This window comes from Lodderomyces beijingensis, assembly GCF_963989305.1.
Source record: "Lodderomyces beijingensis strain CBS 14171 genome assembly, chromosome: 2".
Taxonomy (NCBI): Eukaryota; Fungi; Ascomycota; class Pichiomycetes; order Serinales; family Debaryomycetaceae; genus Lodderomyces; species Lodderomyces beijingensis.
The window spans coordinates 1,219,983-1,240,015 of NC_089971.1; the positions used below are offsets into that span (position 1 = coordinate 1,219,983).

Here is a 20,033-nt window from a genome sequence, read left to right on the forward strand (position 1 = left end):
CTTTACATGATTGTTCTAAGCCCTCGCAAGCCCCCTTTAACCCCAGTGCTTCAACAAGGAAATATATATATACATACAACTTTTTATTTCTTTGCAATCTCATACATCAACTCCAAACATGCTTCAATGTTGGCACCTTCAGGTGCACATACCGGTAAAATCTTCCATCCGGGATAGCGTGTCTCAACATAATCTCTCAACACTTGGTAATTGTCGCCCTCGTTGCTCAAGTCAGCCTTGGTAGCAACAATAAGCACTTTCTTATCCTTCATTCTCTTTGGGCCAACTTCATCTATCAACACTTGAAGATCCCGGGGCGGGTCAGCCGACTCCAAACTCACTACAAACACCAACCCGCCCGATCTTTCAATGTGGCGAAGAAAATCGAGACCCATGCCTTTGTTTTCAGAGGCGCCCTTGATGATCCCCGGGATGTCGGCCACCGTGAATGGCTCGGCGTCGATCCGATGCTGGATGGTTCCAATCGTCGGCTGCAACGTGGTGAACTCCCAGTGCCCGACTCGCGGCCTGGCCTTGGATATCGCACGCAATAGACTCGACTTGCCCGCGTTGGGCAAGCCCACCAACCCCAAATCTGCAATCAACTTTAACTCAAGGAGGAAATGCGCAGTTATGCCCTCCCTGCCAATTTTGCAAAATCGCGGATTGCGGATATCGGAGGTTGTGAAATGCATGTTGCCCAATCCACCACGTCCACCACGTAGGAAAAGAATCGGTTTTTCAGTAACGTGATCGCAATCGATCCCAAAGATGGGAAAAAGATCCAGCTGCTTCTCTTCATAATCCATCTCCTTATCATATTTGGTGACTTTTTTATTCAACTGGTTAAAGTACTGCTGTTCTCGATAATATTCAGATCCCCTCTCTTTGAAAATCCACCCTTCTCCCTTGGCGTAACTGTTCCGCTGCAATTGGATCTGGCTCAAATCATCAAATAGCCCCATCGAGTCCTCTTGCATCTTCAACTCGATATACACATCATCCATGGAATCGCCCTCTTTACTATTGGCATACTGCTTGAACATCTGCGGATCCGGTATCCATCGAATCACCGTGCCCAACGGTATATCAATCGTGACATCAGCGCCACTTTTGCCGTCCAACTGGCCGGCTCTACCAGGGGTACCATTCATCGCCACGTATCGTTTGTTCAAGCTATGTAGCGAGTTGGTGCCGCGGTCAACAACGTTGATGTAGACGTCACCTCCGGACCCACCGTCGCCTCCATCCGCGGGACCTTGCGCTTTCATATTGTCTTTGAAAAACGAGACGCTTCCATTGCCACCGGCACCTGTGGTGACCTTGATGATGGCCAAATCGATGAATTTTTTCTTTTCAACCTTTTGAGCGCGGCGTGCTTTAGCTGCAACGAGACTCGAGTAGAAAACATGGTGCAAATGATGAGAGTTGCCCGAGAAATAATCAGCTATGCTTATCAAATTCTTGGGTTCCGGCGGCTTGATTTTCTCAGCTGGGGGGTCAACTTGGTCTAGTTCCAGCTTTGTCGGTTCTGCTGCATCGGGTGGGTTTTCTAGAATCTGGTGAATTCTCATCTTTTGCTCTTTGTTTTTTCGATTTTCAACGGTCTGGGTCAAGATTGATTGGTTTTCATTGAGTCTGGGGAAAGAGCTGTGGAATACATAGTTTTGATTGGGTGTGTGCGCTGTTTGAGTTGCATCTTCTGTTGCTTGCTTTATGATCCGCGTATAGTGTAAGCATCTTCGTATCCGTACCAACATTGAAGCATATATATATATATATTGGTGTGATCTTTTGAGGTGGAGGTTGATTGCACCCGTAATAATTTTTCAGTCTCTGGGCTGCCTCCCTGGTGGGTTTCGCGCAATTGCTGCTGAACTGGGATCTTTCATGAACCGTTTTTTTTTCCTACAGTAGCATGAGATGATCATCTCTATTCAAACCCACCACCACTTCCCTAAAATAACCAATTAATATCGCCTCATGTCATCTACGGCATTTCAAGATCTCGGAGTCGCAAAATGGCTCAGCGACTCACTCGAAGCCATGCAAATACGCAAACCAACGTCTATTCAGTCAGCATGCATCCCAGAAATACTCAAGGGACGAGATTGCATCGGGGGAGCCAAAACGGGTTCGGGAAAGACGATAGCGTTTGCCTCTCCCATGTTGACGCAGTGGTCCGAAGATCCATTTGGAATATTTGGACTTGTCCTTACGCCAACGCGGGAACTCGCGTTGCAAATCGCCGAGCAATTTGTCGCTTTGGGGTCGCAGATGAACATCAAAGTGTGCGTCGTTGTCGGCGGCGAAGATATAGTCAAACAGGCGTTGGAGTTACAGAAACGGCCGCATTTCGTGATTGCCACCCCGGGCAGGTTGGCTGACCATATTTTGAATAGCGGGGAGGAGACAGTTGCCGGGTTGAAGAGAGTACGGTATTTGGTGCTCGATGAAGCGGATCGGTTATTGAGCAATAGTTTTGGAAGCGACTTGGAGCGCTGCTTCTCGATACTACCTGCTAGCGACAAGAGACAAACTTTGCTATTCACGGCAACCGTGACTGACGCAGTCAAGGCATTGAGGGAAAAGCCGCGCTCGGGTGATAAACTGCCTGTTTTCATGCATCAAGTTGAATCGGTGGATAAAGTCGCTATACCAAAGACCTTGTCCACGCTCTACGTGTTTGTGCCGTCATATGTCAAAGAGGCGTACTTGAACTCGATTTTGCAGCTTGCAAAATACAAAGAGTCGACCGCGGTGGTGTTTGTCAACCGGACCATGACCGCTGAAGTGTTGCGAAGAGCGTTGCGTAAATTGGATTTCAAAGTAGCTTCGCTTCATTCGGAGATGCCGCAAACTGAACGGACAAACTCGTTGCACCGGTTCAAAGCTGGAGCTGCGAGAATTCTAATTGCTACGGATGTAGCATCGAGAGGATTGGATATACCCACGGTGGAACTAGTGGTGAATTTCGATATCCCTGCCGATCCAGACGATTTCATCCATAGAGTCGGTAGAACTGCCAGAGCTGGAAGAAAAGGTGATGCTGTTAGTATTATTGGGGAGAAGGACATTGACAGAATACAGAGCATCGAGGAGAGAATCAACAAAAAGATGGAATTGTTGGAGGATGTCAACGATGACAAGGTGATCAAGGACTCGTTGCAGCTAATGACGACGGCAAAGAGAGAAGCCATGATGGAGATGGATAAGGAGGGCTTTGGAGAACGACGGAAGACAAACAAGAGAAAACGCGCAGAAGATCCTTTGCCTGGTACAGATCCCAAGGTCAAGCATAAGAAACCATCCTCAAAGCTGAAAAAGGAGAAACAAGTGATTTCTAAATAACCAAAAAACTGAATAGCATCACCTGTAGAAATAAAAATCAGAAAAATGTGAAAAAACGCCGCCGCCAGGGCCGCCGCCATGTACTGTATTTTTCTTTTTTTTTTTTTTGCGCTTACCGTTCCCTGACATATCCCTCTATGAGCATAGTAATATTGATCACGCCCAACGTGAAAACGATGCCCGTCATGCACGCCATCGTAGTCAAATTGTTGAAGTTGTACGTGGCGATCTTGTGGCGCGCATATCGGTTGACAGTAATGAAATAGTTAACGGCACTAAGCACCAAGACAAACAAAGCCAAGATCAACAACATGAACGACGCGGCCTTGGAATACTTCAGATGGTTGAAAATGGGGTGTTTCCTGCGGTTTGGATCCGGTTGCGCTGGTTCTTGCCCCAGGGTATCCAATTTGAAGTTCAACATTATCCCCAACGCGGTAAAGAACAAGGCAGTTGAGAATCGGATGAATGTCAAACACGTGCGTTCCGATTGCAACACGTCGCGTGGCTCCGAAGTGGTCACTTTCATCACGAGGTTGTAGGGGAAGTGAGGTACGGTCTGGGCGTGGTGGGTTTCGGGTTCTTCTGAAGCGGGTGATGCGTGATGCGATTGGATTGGCACCCGCAGGGATGACCTCTGGCGGAGCTGCCCTTGGTCTTGTGCGACGTATGGTCTGGGTTCAAATTCGTCTGCGGCTTGGTCTGGGTTGGCTTGTTGACTCATGATGTGAATGCGTGTGTTTCTTTGAGGTGCCCCATGGTGCCCCCTCCCCTCTCCACATGACATTTTTTTTCGTTTTCTATTATTAGGTTTCATTCGCGATAACAAGAGAGGATTACGTTCATGATGTTTGATCTAGCCAAGTGGCAGGTTCTTCTTTTTTACAATATAGCAGTATTTCTTCCTAACGAAGAGCTTTAAAGGAAATGTAAGTGCTTTTGTTTCTAGATATCTTAGCTCCGTGCACTTTTCTAATTTGACACCTAGTATAACAACGGGAGAAAAGGTAAGAAACTCACACAGCGCCATTGCTGCAAATTTCGCAGCCAAAACAAAAGAAAAGGTCACTACATCTTCAAGGCTGGAGTATAGAAATGCATTAACAGTACTCAACTAGAGGTAAAGGGTCAGCAGACGGGATAAACTTTCTTTTATTTATTTTCACTTGAGATTAGACAACGTTGGTCATATGATTTGAATCAGCATTTGAGCGAAGCCTTGGGGAAAGTGGAGCCACAGCTCAACCGTGGTGTATTTTGTTATCTCCAGTTATTTCAAACGGCGCAAGTCACAAAAAGTAAGGCAACTTGTCCGAGTGGTTAAGGAGAAAGATTAGAAATCTTTTGGGCTTTGCCCGCGCAGGTTCGAGTCCTGCAGTTGTCGTCATTACATTTTTTTTTTTTTTTTTTTTGCATTAGTGTCGAACTCGATGGATGACTTTTCATTGTTAAGCTGGGTGTTCACTCTCACAAAATTTCATCAAGAGATTGAAGGCAGGTTTTCGTTTCAGGTGGACAGGTTCTCAATTGTCAACTTGGTATTCTACTTTTTTGCAATTTTGATGTATTCGCAGGGTTGTGTTTGAATGCTAAGTACTGCGGTATGGATGTTTTTTTTCCTTCTGAATTCTGGTGTTAGGATGCGTTCCGATCTTGGATCTTGTGTCCTGCACCAAATCTGAAAATCGTGGGATTCTGAGATACGGGGTGTCACAAGATTTTCAAAGATACAATCCGTTGATAGAGATTGATGCTCTTTTTATTATGAATTTTGTTTCTAATATTTACTTTATGTTACTAGCATTCAACACAGCAGCAGCAGACGATATTTGCAGTCGTCCCTCTTCCATTTTCCCAGTATTTTTATAATTTGTAGATTCCATACGTAAGCCAAAGCCAGAAATAGCCAAAGGCAGCAAATGCAATTGCAGTGTCTAGAATCACCCAAAGGTCAGGGTATTTCGCTGGAGGATCAACTCCAAAGTCAAGCACATGGTAGGCAATCATAGCTAAATACGTCACGGTCATGACTACCGAGTTCAAGTTGAACTGTTTCGGAATGACAAGCTTGAACCCAATGAGCCAATTGATCAAAAACAAAAGTACAAAGTAATGCAACGTGAGACCGTCCCGGTGCAAGAGCGGGTACATGCTGAACACCGCGACGTTACTGAACCATTGGATAATGGTGATATCACCGGGGTCAATGAACAATAGCAAGAGTACCGGGCACAATGGGACAAGTATCGATTTCTCATGTACTTGGTAGGAAAATAAGTAAAAGGACAAGGCGTTGTATGCGAATCCATAGATTATCGCTCTTGGTTTGATGGTGGAGTTGGCCTTGCCTGCTGTTGCCTTTTTGAGCTTGTAGAAGATGTAGGTGTTTATGGGAAGGATGGATAAAAGTGTTGCCAATAGTGCTAGTTTTGATAGTTGCGATGAATCAATGATTTCACGGTATTTGATCACCACGTTGGTTGTGCACCAGAAATTAGCCACTTTATCTTCAAACAAGCCCCTGTTGAATGGGAAAACACGTACGACTATTTGTTGCACTGCGTCCAAGGGGTGTTCGACAAAAAGAAACGGCAAGAGGTAGATGGTCTGAGTGATGATCACTGTTGCCCCGACTGAAACCAAGGTCTTGAAGCTTTGCAATTGGCTGAGTATGTAAACAAAGATAAACACGGCGTAGTAAAGCCCCATTTGTTTGAAATTGATGCAGCTGACAAACCATATGCTGGCCATGACCAAATTGTTGTTGATCAATTCAATCACCGCATAAAGAAAAAGCCCCAACATCACCGAGTTGTACTGGAAATGTCCATGGTCAACCAACACCAAGGCCGGCTGATTCAAAATCACCAATGCCACAAGGACCTGATCCATTCTCGACAAGTGGAACTTTTTGCCCAACAAGTTGGCCAAAATCAATACTGCAGGGATGTGAAAGAGCAACTCGCTTGCTATACTAGTCAACCGCATGAAGAAAATCAAATCGCGAGACTCGAGTCCTCGGCTTGAACCCAATGCAAACCACGCTGCATCGATGAATTTGCCAATTTTACCCAAGAACCAGCTATGATAAGCAGTCAACGGCGGGTAATCCAACCCCCAATACTGCAAGTCGTAAAAGTACCACTGACTGACCGGTAAATGGTTTGTAATCTCCATCCAGTGTCTTTGCGCTTCAAAATCTCCATACATGGGCGGTGTGGCGTAGCCCGAATGGCCACCTAGCCCCACGGCCGTGCGCAAAATGACGGCCGAGAAAATGAGAATGTACCTTGCCGCCCATTGATCTGGAGCTTTTTCGAAATAATGGAGCAAATCATAAACTGGCGAGTCTTTCAATATGCTAGCGTTGGCCAGGGTCAATCTCGACTGCAGCAGGGAAAACTTTGCAGCTGTCGCCGGCTTGTCTGTTTGTTTTTTTTGGTTTTGTTTCTGAGGTTGACCTTGCGTTTCATTTTGCTTAACCTTGTGAGGTTCTAGGTCCGGTGATTGAGATTTGGAGTGCTTTTTCAGCCTCGTGCCATTTCGCTTCGACATGGTTTCTATGTGAATAACTGGGAGTGGGTTTACTTATAGAAAATAAACTTGACAGTGATCCCGATTTTTCTCTCTCTCCTCTGTGCCGGGCGTCCAAAACAGTAGGAAAACTGACAATGTGAGCAGGGTGAGATACCGTTGCGTTTGATGATGGACACGAGGAGAGAAAGAGGCGGCTTTTCAAAGGACTAGGAGATGACGAGGCCTTTCTTTCTTTTTTACATCCCATTTTCGAAAGAAAGTAGATGGAATTTTTTTGGGAACGGCTACTGTTTCTTGATTTCTCGAATCTCGTAATCATGGCGGCAGGACCGTCTACTTTGCCGGAAAGCAAATTTACGCGCAAGACAGAGAGAGCTGCTTTTGAAGCCCCAGGTATAGATCACCCGACCGACATTGCCTGTCCCTTGGTCTGATCAGTCAATTTGACCAAACGTTGCAGAAAAGACGTGCTCTTGTCCAACTCTCTCCCTTTCTTACACTGCCGACGATAGAAGGGAAAAAGTCGCCTTTAACACTAGGAATGTAGCTGAACTGTTTTCAGCGAGTTTGAAGTCACTACCTATGGCCACTAACTATGGACTCTTAACTACGGTCACTAGCTATTGTTAACTATGGCCAACTTCTCACCTCTCTATCTTCTTCCGTATCCACCCTCGCTTAATTCTAAGACCACGGGAAGACTCCTAGAAGTCCACACTACACACTGGGACGGTAGGTGAACCGGGAACTTGAGAACCACACTAACTATGGAACCAGTCACTAACTACGGCCACTAACTAGTGTTAACTGTGGGGCAACTTGGCACCTCTCTAACTCCTTCAGTTCTCACCCCCACCCAGTTTTGAGACTATGGGAAGACTCGTGGGAGTCCAGACAACACCCTAGTAAGGTAGATGAACCGTCAACTTCCCAACTCCTTCAATACTCAACTTGACTGAGTGCTAAGACCACAGGGTTACTCGTGGGAGTCCAGCCTACACCCCAGAAATGTATTTGAACCGTTTTGGGCGAGTTTGAAAAGGCCAGTAACCAGGGTGTTAACTACGGGCAACTCAGCGCCACTCTAACTTCTTCAGTTCTCACCCTCACTTGATTCTGAGACTATGGGGTTACTCATGAGAGTCCAGACTGCACACTGGGCAGGCAGTGGAACAATTTGGAGAGAGTTTCAAAAGTCCAATCGGGCCGCAGTGTTAACTATGGCCTACCTCACCCTCTATCTTCAGTTCTACACCAGAGTATAAATTGAACTATGCTATCTTCTATATTCTAGACCACCCTAACTCCTTCCACCAACCCCTCCCTCCGGTCGGAATTGGTGTCAGGGTTGGTTTGCTGAAATCCCCTGCTCCACCAGAAGAAGCGGAGAGACACGCCCCCACACACAGAGGGTTGTACCTGACCATGTCGATCCTTACCTCCCACCCTCGAGACGACAAAAGAAAAAAAAGACATAACCAAGTTGGAAGCAGGCCCCCCCGCCTCTTCCTTCATCGCGAAAAAAAGCACCCATTCTTCTACCCCAATTGTACCCTTTGATCGGGTGTTGCTTTAAAGAAAAATAAACTTGAGACGCGTCTTGTTCACCGCTCAATTGTATTTTACACCACACGCGCGCTCTCTCTCTTTCTCTCCTTATTGCCTTCGTGTCCCCCCTTTACTTGTGGGTTTGCTCGACCATAAGACGCCTCCAGATCTTCTACGTTTCGTGTCACTGTGTTGATCCCTGCATCTGCAGATAGATGGGATATACTGGCGGAGACGTAACCCTTGCATCCTATATGGCGGTAGGACGCGCGGATACACGCACCTTCTTCCCCCATTCGTGGGTTCTCCCTCTCGTGCCAACGAAAGACTACCGTGCTCTCTAACCTACAAACTTTTAGGAAGCTCCAGACACTTGACTTGGAGCTTGTTTCATTTCATCAGCGTTATCGAGCGGGTCTTGTTGGTGGTGTTGCAAAATTTTACTTTTAACTCTAATGGTATTTTTTTTTTTTGGTTCGCTGCTTCAACAACCACCAACAACCCTCTCCTAAACTTTTGCGAGATCGAGAATTATTTACAACACTTTTAACTGCTGCTTTTCTTTGCTGCCAACAGAAACCACACACACACAGAGAGACAGGCTTCACTTGACTACTCAGGTGTTCTATTATACAACTGCCTCATTGAGATCCCGTCGCTATCGCTGATTGTCGCAAATTTGGGTTGACTTTGGTTCATAAAAAGAGAAGAAAACAAGAAAAACAAAGGTGTTGCAAAACAGCAACTTCATCAAAGATAACTTGCCTCGAGACCTCGTCGGTAGTCTTATGCAATAGCGGATCTGGCCGTACCTGATACTTTGACACGGCAGACATGGTCCAACATCCCATCTATAACGCACCCGAGAACTCAAAGCATATAAGCACATCATCGAGCGTGTACTCACACCACCCGGGCAAACATCTTAGCACGTCATCCAGTGTCTATTCAGCTGCTGAGCCGGAAGAATATCAACCAAACACAGCAGCCATTCTTGAGGAAGAAGAAGAAGAAGAAGAAGTGGAGGAGGCAAGTGAATATGGAAATCACAACTATTCTAGACCCACCTCGGGTTTTTCTTATGTCGAAGGAGAACACCTCAGTCGCAAAATCGCCAACGAGGAGTCGGTTCAGACATTCCAGTCTTTCAGGACCGCCCACACTAGAAACGAGGACGAAATACGGTACCAGCAGCACGAGCGCGAGCACGAGCGCGAGCGCGACCAGAGCTACTCGTCTTTCCAGAATAGCTCCCTCCCAGAAGTTGATCACCAAATAGACAATGACGAAACGCCTTTGCTCAATGAGTCCGACACGTTTACCGAAAGAAACATGGACAAGACACCCTTGATCGACAACAACGGATACGTGGTGGAAACCGCCGCTACTGCTGAAGAGCCAACTACATTTCTACCTCAACGAGAATTGAGCAAGAAATTCAAACGGTTGTCGATGAGACTTCAAAATGCCAACGCCTCGGAAAACTCCCACCAGTTTATGAGCAGTTTCCAGCAAAATGTCGAAAAGGCCAATATAGCAGCCTCGACGTCTCAAGAGTTTGGCGTAACGAGAAGGAGCACATACTACCAGAAAATCGAGCGGCCTTCTTCCGAGCTTTCCCATGGTGAAAATACGCCAACAAGAGCTCAACAAGGTGAAGATCAAGATCAAGATCAAGATCCAAGTCACTTGCTACGCAGTGACCAGCACTCAGAAGTTAGCTCCGTGAGTAGCTGTGCCTCGAGTATACACACTGATATCTCTAGTGTCCAAGAGCACGGAGATTTAAAGAATAGCTCGTCGTCATTCTTTGTATTCAGCAGCAGCTATCCATCCAGCTACAACATCAAAGGGTCTCAAGCACCAAACGAAGTCCCAGCACGAAGAGACCTCCTTGAAACACCAACTGAGGAGGAAAAATTCAAGGTGTATAACAATGGCACCGAGAATATCTCACAATTGGGTGGACTCAACATCATCTATGATGAAGCAAACAATATTGGCGTAGACCAGCAAAAAGGCACCATAAAGAAGAAAGAGGAGACCCAAACGGAGTCGCAAACCGATGCTGCAAGTTTGCTCGATGAAGAGGACATGTCCTCATTGTTTATACGTGCTTTACACTCCTTTGACTCGTCAACCTTGCAATCTGAATCCGATGCATCCATATGCTTGTCTTTCCAGAAAAATGACCTCGGATTCGTGCACACCATCGATGAATCAGGATGGGGTGAAGTAACCCTCGTTGAGTCCTTGGAAAGAGGATGGATCCCAATGAACTATTTCGCCATTGCTGTATCCGATGAAAAATGGAACGAAGATGAAGAAAACGATGACAATGACGACGATGATGCAGCGGAGATGGAACGCAGCAACCTTCCCAATAGCCATTACCTCAAGCCGTTGTTTCAATCGTGTGGAAAATTTCTTTTAAACCCGCTTAGTCACAAGAATCGCAAAGGTAAATTTACATTTTCAATCAAGGTAGTCAATGCCATCAGAGATGGTGTACGAATGCTTCTTCAGCAAACCGACTGTCTTTCAAGATCGAATGAAATCGTCACCAAGCGTCAAATTGTGCGGAAATCTAGAAAGTCGTTGCTCGCAGATTGGTATAATTTGATGCTAAAGGCCAACGAGTTTAAAGGCACGTCCAACTTTAACAAGATTGAGATTCTCACCTTGATGGTATACCAAGTAGCTGGCAAGGCCATTTCCTTTTTGGAAATCTGGTCGGTTGAAAGCAAGAAAATCGTGAAGCGAGATAACGAGCGCAAGTTGCACGACGACTTGAACAATTACCCGCTTTTGCAGTCGCCGCCTTTGGCCAAGCAAAGAATCACCGAGATCAACGGCATCCTTTTCTCCTATTTGGGGCTCGTGATTGGAAGATTGGACTTGATCGAGCATAACCAGGTTGGGTGTGAGATTTTAGAAACATTGGCGCATCAGATCATCTTGCTCCTTCGCGAACTCTTGTTCATTTCTAAAACAGGGTCAGATTTCAGTTCCAAAAAGCCGGATGATTTGGACAGCTCTTTGGACGGTCTACTCTCGTTGGTCAGCGACTTGGTCACTGGTGTTAAGAACTTGGTGGTCAAGACTGTCAATGAAGGGGAAAATAACTACATCAACAATTTCAACCTGAGGCGAGAATATTTCTACACCGAGGAAGGAGGCACTTTGCTTCAAGTTGCCGCAAAGATGATCAGGGCAATTAGCAGCACCGTCGTGTCTGTGAAGAAGCTTCTTGATCTCACCGGTGACTTTACCTTGAATTCCGAGCGGTCGTATCCTGATTATTCGCGGATGAGGATCGAGCCCCAGGAATTTGTCAAAAAATGCATGGCAGGGATCAAAGGTAAGCTTGCAAACCCAATTCCCAACGGCAATGGAGTTGGCAATGGCAATGGCAATGGCAATGGCAATGGTTACGATCATATCAGTGGCGAGGCAAGCAAGCCGTACAAGGCTAATCGATACTCCATGGTTAGAGCGGGCCACAGTGGGAACTTGGGCATCACCGAAAGTGGCACTGACTTTCTTCAGCATTTCCAAGATTCTCCGTTTATGGCAAATTCTGCCGAATTCAAGAGGTTCACTACCACCGAGCCTTCATCACAGGGGGACGCGGCCGCCATGAACGAAGTTGCCGTTCAACAGCTCCAAAAAGAGCTTGTCATTGACCAAAATGGGCAATTGATTGGTGGGTCCTTGAAAGGGTTGGTATATACACTAACCAATGAGGAAGAACCTCCCGAGAGCTTCTTTGTTTCTACTTTCCTTACCTGTTTCAGAAGCTTTGTCAATGGAATTGACTTGATCGAGGAGTTGATTGCCCGATTCCAAGTGCACGTCGTTGACGTGAAAAACGTCGAATACGAGATCATGTTGAAAAAGAGAAGAAGATTGATTGTGAAAATTTTCCAGTTGTGGATGGAGAGTTATTGGAACCAGGAAGCCGACTACAATTTGTTGACTACATTGATCAACTTTTTTAATGAGGGTATAAGTGACATCTTACCTAATGAAGCCCTCTTTTTGATCGAGATTGGGGCCAAGTTGTCGACTAGACCCTTGATTGAGAACAAGAGCAGTAGGCGGAGATCACCACAAAAACAATTGGTGGAAAGGAACATCATCATGCGAGTTGAGCTGGAGACCGACGAAATATCATTTGGCAACGACCTTGCGTTTGAAATGGCTAGCACCGATTCTGATGCGTCAAGTGCCAAGTCCTTGGATATACCATTGGAATCGTCTTCAACTTCAAATTCATTGCTCAGTCGCAGGCAAGCGGAAACCATTCAAAAAATCATCATGACATATAGGTCGATTTTGGGCGACAGTTGGTGCTCGCTCAGATATCTTGACACTTATAAGCCACTAGACTTGAACAATGTCTTGTCTCATTTCGCCATCATCTGTGATCAAGGATGGGTGCTTTCCAACTATAGACCAAATTTGCTCGATTTCAATGGATTGGAGATTGCCAAGCAACTAACCATGATTGAATCAAAGATTTTCTGCTCAATCCAACCGCAGGAGTTGCTTAACCAGAACTTTACAAACAAGAGAGCTCATCTCAATTTGTCACCAAACGTGAGGATTTCCCTCTTGTTCACCAACTGCTTGTCCAATTATGTTTTGGAATCAATTTTGCGACCCAATCTTGAAGTCAAGGAACGAGTCAATGCCTTGAAAGTATGGCTCAAGATTGCCATTTCTTCGTTGTATTTAAGAAACTTCAACAGTTTGGCTGCGATCATCACTGCGTTGCAGAGCCACTTGGTGACACGTGTGCATTTCATCTGGGCCAACTTGTCGCAAAAGTATGTTGACTTGTACAAGTACTTGGTGTCGATTATCAGCATGGAAAAGAATTATTCAACCTACAGAAGCAAAATCAGAAACTTGTTGAACACCTCGGCCACTTCTTCATCGCCGATCCCGGCAATTGTTCCCTATGTCAATTTGTTTATCTCAGATATAACAACGACAACCGAAGGTATACCGAACCACATTCCTTCATCATCGAGCAACTTTCTCGATCGCAAAGTAATTAATTTCCAAAAATTCTTTAAAATTGTCAAGACTATTGCTGATTTGCAGCAGTTGCAATTGCCGTATCATACATGCGACGAGTCGCCGTCGGCTCTTCCAGATATAGACGTTGAGTATACCGTGGTGCAAAATATCCCGGCTTTACAAGAGTTGATTTTACTAGAGCTTTGGAAGGTAAACATTTTGTATAAGGGAGATGAAGACCGTGGTTGGAAATTGAGTTGCGAGATTGTGCAAGGACGCTAAGTTGACCTTCGTTCTTGGAGGGAGGAGAAAAAGAGAAAAACATCGAGTTATTATTTAGTTCTTTTTGAATATGTAATTAAATTAACGAATTTATTATGCATTAATGATGAAACTTTAAGCAAGAAAGCAAGAATTTCATGGGATGATGTCGAGCTTCAACTCTTTTTTTTCCAAGCATTGAAGATTTTATGGGTGATGCTAACCTGCAGCAATCTCCGTGAACTTACCCCTCACAGCTTTTAAAAACCTGCCCCAATGGCCATTCTTGTGCAAATTTTCCAACTCCAAATCAATGAAATCTTGAGGTAATTCGGGCTCACATTGCTCAACTTTAATCTGCGTTGTCCACGCCAGACCTTCCTCCCGTGATTCTGCATCTTTTTCCTTACCGTCTTCTTTTTTTTCTTGTTCTTCTCCTTCCTCAGGTGTTAGAACATTCAAAACCACCCGAAACTCACGATACCAGTCCTCAGGATCAACACAAGTGAAAATAAACTGAATCCTGCTCGCGTCCACGGGCGTGAAAATCAAGCCACTATACAACTCGCACTTTGATAACTCCAACCCGTTATTACGCATTTGATCCTTGAGTGCGTCGTTCGACTGGTCCAATTCCAATTTACTCTGGGCAATTTGGTCCTGGAGCTGATGCACCAGATCGTCGACTTTGGCCTTGGTTTTCAAAAGCTGCATTTGCTCGTTTACAAGCGACTCGATCTTGGTTTTTAAGGACGACAAGTTTGCCATTTCTTCTGTTTGTCGCCGCAGCATCGATACTCCTTTGGATGTGAGTGACGATAGCTGTGATTTGAGATCTTTTTGTAGGTTTGAAAGTTCAAATACTTGCGTTTTGTAATCCTGTTCTTGTTTCGTTACGAGTTGCTGCTTTGCTGTTAGCTTGTGGTCGAGGTCACTTAGAAATTCCTCCATTTCCAACTTGAGCGTTTCAAAGTTTTGGAGCTGCGTTTGGAACTTGTCGTATGCTTTGGTGTAGGTTTCCATCATGGCCTGGTTCTGTAAAAAAATGTACTGGAGATAGTTGGATGGTCTTTCTTTCTCAATATTTGCTATGGTAAATTTTTGTATGGTATAAGATTGGTTACAACGAAGGAGCGGAAATACTGGATGCCGGTTTGACTTGAGTTAAATTATTCAAATTGGTCGTGATGGTAATGGTAATGGTAATGGTGATGTAGTTTAGCTGGGGGGGGGGGGGGGGGGTTTGCAAAATATCAACAAAAGTCACGTGCCCAAAAACGCCGTTAAGTTTAGGTGGCAGTAAATTTAGATGCCCAACAGCTACTTAATGACGTAAATACACCTTCACAAGCTGTTGTTGCCGCTGTTGCAACTGGTTTACAGTCCATCACGGCAACAGCATTAGCAACTTCTTTTTGCCGACACTGACAGCCATAACTTCGTCTAGTTAGAGAGAGAGGGAGATAGAGACGAGGGGAATTACAAAAGAACGTAACAAAAAAGCTGTACACAGCTTGATTCCTTCATTTCTCCATCATCCATTTCCATGTCTAACTTTCTCAAGAGGGAGAAGCCACGAGGGGAAAAGCAGTCGGTTAGACTACTTACATTCAACACATGGGGCTTGAAGTTCATCTCGAAACACCGCCGGGAACGACTTCAGGCTATAGCAGATGAGCTAGCCAACCCGACCACACCCGATAACGACTATGATATAATAGCGCTTCAGGAGATTTGGTGCGAAGAAGACTGGGAGTACTTGAGCCACGTTTGCCGCAAACGATACCGATATCGTCGTAGTTTCAAATCCGGGATAATTACCGGACCCGGCTTGGCTATACTATCCAAAATCCCCATCGTTGAGACTTTTTTGTACAGGTTCCCCATCAATGGCCGCCTGTCGGCTTTCTTTCGCGGTGATTGGTATGTCGGCAAAAGTATTGCTGTGACGATGTTTCAGTCTCACGATGAAGGCAGCTTGCCCATTGCCTTGTTGAACAGTCACATGCATGCACCTTATGGCCACGGAGATGCAAGCTATTCCTGCCATCGAGCTTGTCAAGCTTGGGATTTTGCCAAATTGGTGCGGATGTTGAAAAAGGCTGGTTATGCTGTTATGCAAGTTGGCGATTTGAATTCCAAGCCCGAGTCGTTGCCCTACAAGATTTTCACCGTTGAGGGCGGATTAACTGATTCTTGGAATGTCTTGCACCGCGATAGATTGATTCCCAACGAAGATATTGCCAAATTGACCGTGGAAGATCAGATCAAGCTTGCTGGTGTCACTTGCAACTCCAGGTTAAACACATGGAGAAAGGAAAGAGCCATGTCGGAGGCTTGCAGATTGGATTACGCACTCATTGATGCTAACAATATTACTCCCGTGAAGGCGGAGGTTAAATTTACCCATTTGTTACCGCATCCTTTGCTTTGCTCATATTCGGATCATTTTGCATATAATGTGGAAGTGTTGGTCAACTCTGTCGATGAGCTCGTGACTCCAGAGCCAAACCATAATCTTGAAGATAGGGAAACCGTGTACAAGGAGTTGTTGGCGGAGATCAAGGGGTACAGAACTTACACGATCCCATTCCAAGCCGCATGGAGAAAAGCATCATTTATATTCGCGTTGCTCATCGTTATTGGCATGCACATTGGTATTATATTTGTGGCCAACATTGCCGGCTGGCTATCGATTATTTTCCTACTCATCACGACACTTGTCATCATCGCCGGTATGCTTAATGGTATGATTTGGTATTTTGGAGTAAGATCTGAGCTGAGAGCGCTCCAGGAAGTTCAAATGGAGGTTGAAGACGCCTACACACACGTCCGGCAATATACAAACCCACGCAACGTTGCCCCTTCACTGCGAAATTCAAAATACATACCAAGAGTGCAAGTAGAAGAGGAGCCACTCACCGAGTGAACTTTTGGAAAAAGAAAAGAAAAATCGAAAAAAAAAGAATAGAATATTATTACTATAGATTTATACCGTTTTCATTTTGTTTTTGTTCATCTAGCTAGAATTAATAATTTGGATTGTCTTTACTAAACTTTGGCCTGGCAATATCCCAGGGCCCTTGTAGTTCGTCTTTGTATTGTTGCAACGAAAGGAAATACGCGGGCATGACGAGCATAATGACAATGACTGAGAGGAGCCAGTATAGCAAGAACTTGAAGTTTAATAACTTCCACATCCACATACTTGCGAGGGAAAAGACAATCACCATGACAATGTGGTGAAAGATGGTTAATCGCTTGGTGTTTCTCAAGCTTGCGTCAAACAAGGGCACGAGGATATTGACCTGGATTGCAAACAAGATGAACAAAAACACTTCCATCGTGTTAGCTAGCCGTGACGCCAACACTATAGCATTACTGAGTGAAATGTTTGTCGAGATGATTGGGCGGTAAACTTTGCCCGTTGAATACTCGTAAAACAAGGTGTTTGCGATGCATAGCATGGACGAGATGGCCCATATAGAGTCGGAAGACGTCGATCGCGTCAATGACTTGAGAATCGGCGACGCTATCAACAATATCACCGCGATCAACACATAGGATCGAATGCTTGAAATTGAGCTCGACACCGCGCCTTCCGATGCCCGATACTTTAATGCAGTAAACCCAGGTATAAGGATACTTGTGCTTGTCATTGTGGGCACCACTGGGTCCCATTTCTTCTCGTATATGCCGATAAACATGAGAATCACAATCAAGATGCACGAGATGTAGAATACAATTTGCAGAAAGTCATCGACCAATTGCCAGTATGAGTATTTCGCCACTGTAGTGTTTCGTTTGAGCTGTGATAGAAATGAGCTATCGGTATAGTTGTCGGCATAAGGTTGCTTTACATAAAGTAGTTTTCTCCAAGGTGGCTTTGGTTCGTTGTTGGAGTAAACTCGTGCTTTTTTTGTCGAGCTTCTTCGTCGGAGACCCGAAGAGCTAGATTGTCTTCTTCCAGGCAAGTTTTGCAGCTTGAACTCATCTTCGACTTTATCCTTCGGCAGCTTCGGCAGCAACGGGTCCAGCTGTAGTGGAGCTTGTCCTTCCATCGTGTTGCGATTGGGAGTTTTTAATTTGTTGATTCTCTGGCAATTTTCAAAAAGATGCGAGACACGATTGTAGTTGTCACATATAAAGACACAGAGGGGACCACCATTGTAGGATACATTGAAGCATTATCAACACATCAATACCGCTGACGCCGACCCCGTCCAACGGCTATACCAAGAATGAGCAACTATTTGATGCCAGGCAGGTCCGAGACTAGCAATGATTTGTTGGTTCCGAAACACCCACGTCCTTCAAACACCGCAACAATCTCTTCGTCAAATCTCACGCCTCAGTTTTTCCTTAACCCAAACTACCCCAAGTCGAAGCAAGGTTCAAGCTCAGCGAGCAATTTCAGACTATCGCGAACAAATACAAACACGACTGATGCATATGCCGGTGGTGTACAGGATGCGCAGAGTATACAGACAATAGACAGGATACCCAGTGCAAAGCCAAGTGTCACGTACCTGGATCGGTTATGGACTCAGATCGACGTGCTTGATGATGTAAAGAGAATGGCGGAAGAAGTGAGGGTTAAAGGCTCATTTTTCGATGAAAAATTCACTAGGGAGATGGAAAAGTTGAAAATACTGCAGCAGAAATTGATGGAGACAATGTCGCTTCAACGGTTTGATGATATGAGTGCTACGGAGGACCAGAATCAACAATTGTACCAGCTCAATTCCAACACGCTACCTACAAACCCCACAGTGACTCGGTCAGCTTCCAACGCAACGAGTGGTGGGCGTGGGCATCTCGAAGTACCAGATAGGCGAGGGCAGCCGCGAGGAGGAACAGGCGAAGGAGAAGATGATGGTGAGCTTGAAGCTACTTCGAATGCCAGCAGGGTATCCCTCAAGGATGAGGAAGAAGCGAAAACCAAGAAACAACAAGAGAAGATCAATAAATTTTTCGCTGATGATGAAGTGCGGTTTGAAACTCTTGCTGTTTACAATAAGGAGAAATTCGACGAGATCAACGGGTATGTACAGAATGTCAAGCAGGATTTGATGAATCTCGGTGAAGCTATCAAACACTTTGATGATTCAACGAAAGATATGTGGTGAACCGCTGAATAAAAAAAAAAAACATGTCATACAAAAAACTCCTCTTCTTTTTCTTTACTCAGTTGACTTTTACTTTAACATTGCTTGGATTGGCTTCAGCTTCAGCCCCAGCCCTGAAATCTCTATCTCCTTGGTAGTTTTCAAATTGGAAAAAAAATGCAACTTCTGTGGCTCGAACACAGTACCTCCAGATCTTCAGTCTGACGCTCTCCCAGGTGAGCTAAAGCTGCAAATGTAAAACCCACGCCGGGACTCGAACCCGGAATCCTTTGATTAGAAGTCAAAAGCGATAACCAATTTCGCCACGCAGGCTCTTTTTTGCATCACCGAACCGTGCCAAATGCTAAGTTCAGCCAGCTTCCATAGAGCAAGCCCATTCGCCCATTGAGTTCACCAACTTGTGCCCCAGGGCGTCTTTATTTCACTCCAGCCATGGCAAGTCGTATTCATTTGTTGTCTAAGGATTTTGCATTCTTCAAACCGAGCGCGTACATACGGGACAGCCCGGCCTTTGCCAATCGAGTTTTTTTTTAAACGGCCGAAACGACAGTGGTCCGAAGCTGCGGATTGGAAAGTCCTATCCTTTATTGCCTTTTCTGTTCTTCTGTTTTTTGTTTAGGTTTCGAGTTGGTTTATTCCGTAAATTCCTGAGTTCAAAGTTGAGCTGGTCATGGGGAGGTTTTGAAGTCGATCTCGTGATGTTTCTGCTCTAAATACGCCCTCTTTTGGGACACTGCGTGGAGGGTCATTGAGCCATATGTCCCACACTGGTGTCCCCCAATTTTTTCAAAAGTGGGTTTATTTCGAACACGATCTACATCTAAAAAAAAAAACATGCAAACAAGCAAAAGACTTCCATCCTCGCTGTCGGATTAACTTGCTCCTGTCTCATGAGATGGAGTTATCCCGTTGTGCATTCGACCCACTACACGACTCAAACGCAGAGTGGTTCTTGGTGGTGGTCAAGGGTTTTTCAAGATTTTTCAACATTTAATAAAGTACTACTGGGCTAAATAAGCAGTTGAATCCTCGAAAAAAAAAAAAAAGTCTTTCCAGGTCTGACTTTTGTTTAATTCAAGCCAAGGGATTGTTAAACTCGAAGTTTGGTTAGGCTCTTTTTTTCCTTTCCTTTTCAATTCATTTCAATCCGAGCTTTATATTCGAGATTGCTAAAACAGA

The 20,033-nt window shown here is 45.1% G+C and overlaps 9 protein-coding genes across 9 annotated transcripts; 4 read left to right on the forward strand and 5 right to left on the reverse strand. All coding sequences in view use genetic code 12, as the record gives it.

The window, feature by feature from the left end:
- Positions 1 to 83: 83 nt before the first annotated feature.
- Positions 84 to 1,760, reverse strand: LODBEIA_P16720 (uncharacterized protein; the record flags this gene model as incomplete). Its single annotated transcript, XM_066971586.1, has 1 exon — positions 84 to 1,760. The coding sequence occupies one exon, from the start codon at positions 1,758 to 1,760 to the stop codon at positions 84 to 86; it is 1,677 nt and encodes a 558-aa protein (XP_066828610.1).
- A 223-nt stretch (positions 1,761 to 1,983) lies between these two features.
- Positions 1,984 to 3,351, forward strand: LODBEIA_P16730 (uncharacterized protein; the record flags this gene model as incomplete). Its single annotated transcript, XM_066971587.1, has 1 exon — positions 1,984 to 3,351. One exon carries the CDS (start codon positions 1,984 to 1,986, stop codon positions 3,349 to 3,351), a length of 1,368 nt encoding a protein of 455 aa, XP_066828611.1.
- Positions 3,352 to 3,463: 112 nt separating this feature from the next.
- On the reverse strand, positions 3,464 to 4,075 carry LODBEIA_P16740 (uncharacterized protein; the record flags this gene model as incomplete). The annotated part of the gene is made up of 1 exon (XM_066971588.1): positions 3,464 to 4,075. One exon carries the CDS (start codon positions 4,073 to 4,075, stop codon positions 3,464 to 3,466), a length of 612 nt encoding a protein of 203 aa, XP_066828612.1.
- A 1,139-nt stretch (positions 4,076 to 5,214) lies between these two features.
- On the reverse strand, positions 5,215 to 6,906 carry LODBEIA_P16750 (uncharacterized protein; the record flags this gene model as incomplete). Its single annotated transcript, XM_066971589.1, has 1 exon — positions 5,215 to 6,906. One exon carries the CDS (start codon positions 6,904 to 6,906, stop codon positions 5,215 to 5,217), a length of 1,692 nt encoding a protein of 563 aa, XP_066828613.1.
- Positions 6,907 to 9,270: 2,364 nt separating this feature from the next.
- Positions 9,271 to 13,746, forward strand: LODBEIA_P16760 (uncharacterized protein; the record flags this gene model as incomplete). Its single annotated transcript, XM_066971590.1, has 1 exon — positions 9,271 to 13,746. One exon carries the CDS (start codon positions 9,271 to 9,273, stop codon positions 13,744 to 13,746), a length of 4,476 nt encoding a protein of 1,491 aa, XP_066828614.1.
- A 198-nt stretch (positions 13,747 to 13,944) lies between these two features.
- Positions 13,945 to 14,751, reverse strand: LODBEIA_P16770 (uncharacterized protein; the record flags this gene model as incomplete). The annotated part of the gene is made up of 1 exon (XM_066971591.1): positions 13,945 to 14,751. The coding sequence occupies one exon, from the start codon at positions 14,749 to 14,751 to the stop codon at positions 13,945 to 13,947; it is 807 nt and encodes a 268-aa protein (XP_066828615.1).
- A 520-nt stretch (positions 14,752 to 15,271) lies between these two features.
- LODBEIA_P16780 (uncharacterized protein) lies at positions 15,272 to 16,654 on the forward strand (the record flags this gene model as incomplete). Its single annotated transcript, XM_066971592.1, has 1 exon — positions 15,272 to 16,654. One exon carries the CDS (start codon positions 15,272 to 15,274, stop codon positions 16,652 to 16,654), a length of 1,383 nt encoding a protein of 460 aa, XP_066828616.1.
- A 100-nt stretch (positions 16,655 to 16,754) lies between these two features.
- LODBEIA_P16790 (uncharacterized protein) lies at positions 16,755 to 17,786 on the reverse strand (the record flags this gene model as incomplete). The annotated part of the gene is made up of 1 exon (XM_066971593.1): positions 16,755 to 17,786. The coding sequence occupies one exon, from the start codon at positions 17,784 to 17,786 to the stop codon at positions 16,755 to 16,757; it is 1,032 nt and encodes a 343-aa protein (XP_066828617.1).
- Positions 17,787 to 17,966: 180 nt separating this feature from the next.
- Positions 17,967 to 18,854, forward strand: LODBEIA_P16800 (uncharacterized protein; the record flags this gene model as incomplete). The annotated part of the gene is made up of 1 exon (XM_066971595.1): positions 17,967 to 18,854. The coding sequence occupies one exon, from the start codon at positions 17,967 to 17,969 to the stop codon at positions 18,852 to 18,854; it is 888 nt and encodes a 295-aa protein (XP_066828618.1).
- Positions 18,855 to 20,033: the final 1,179 nt, after the last annotated feature.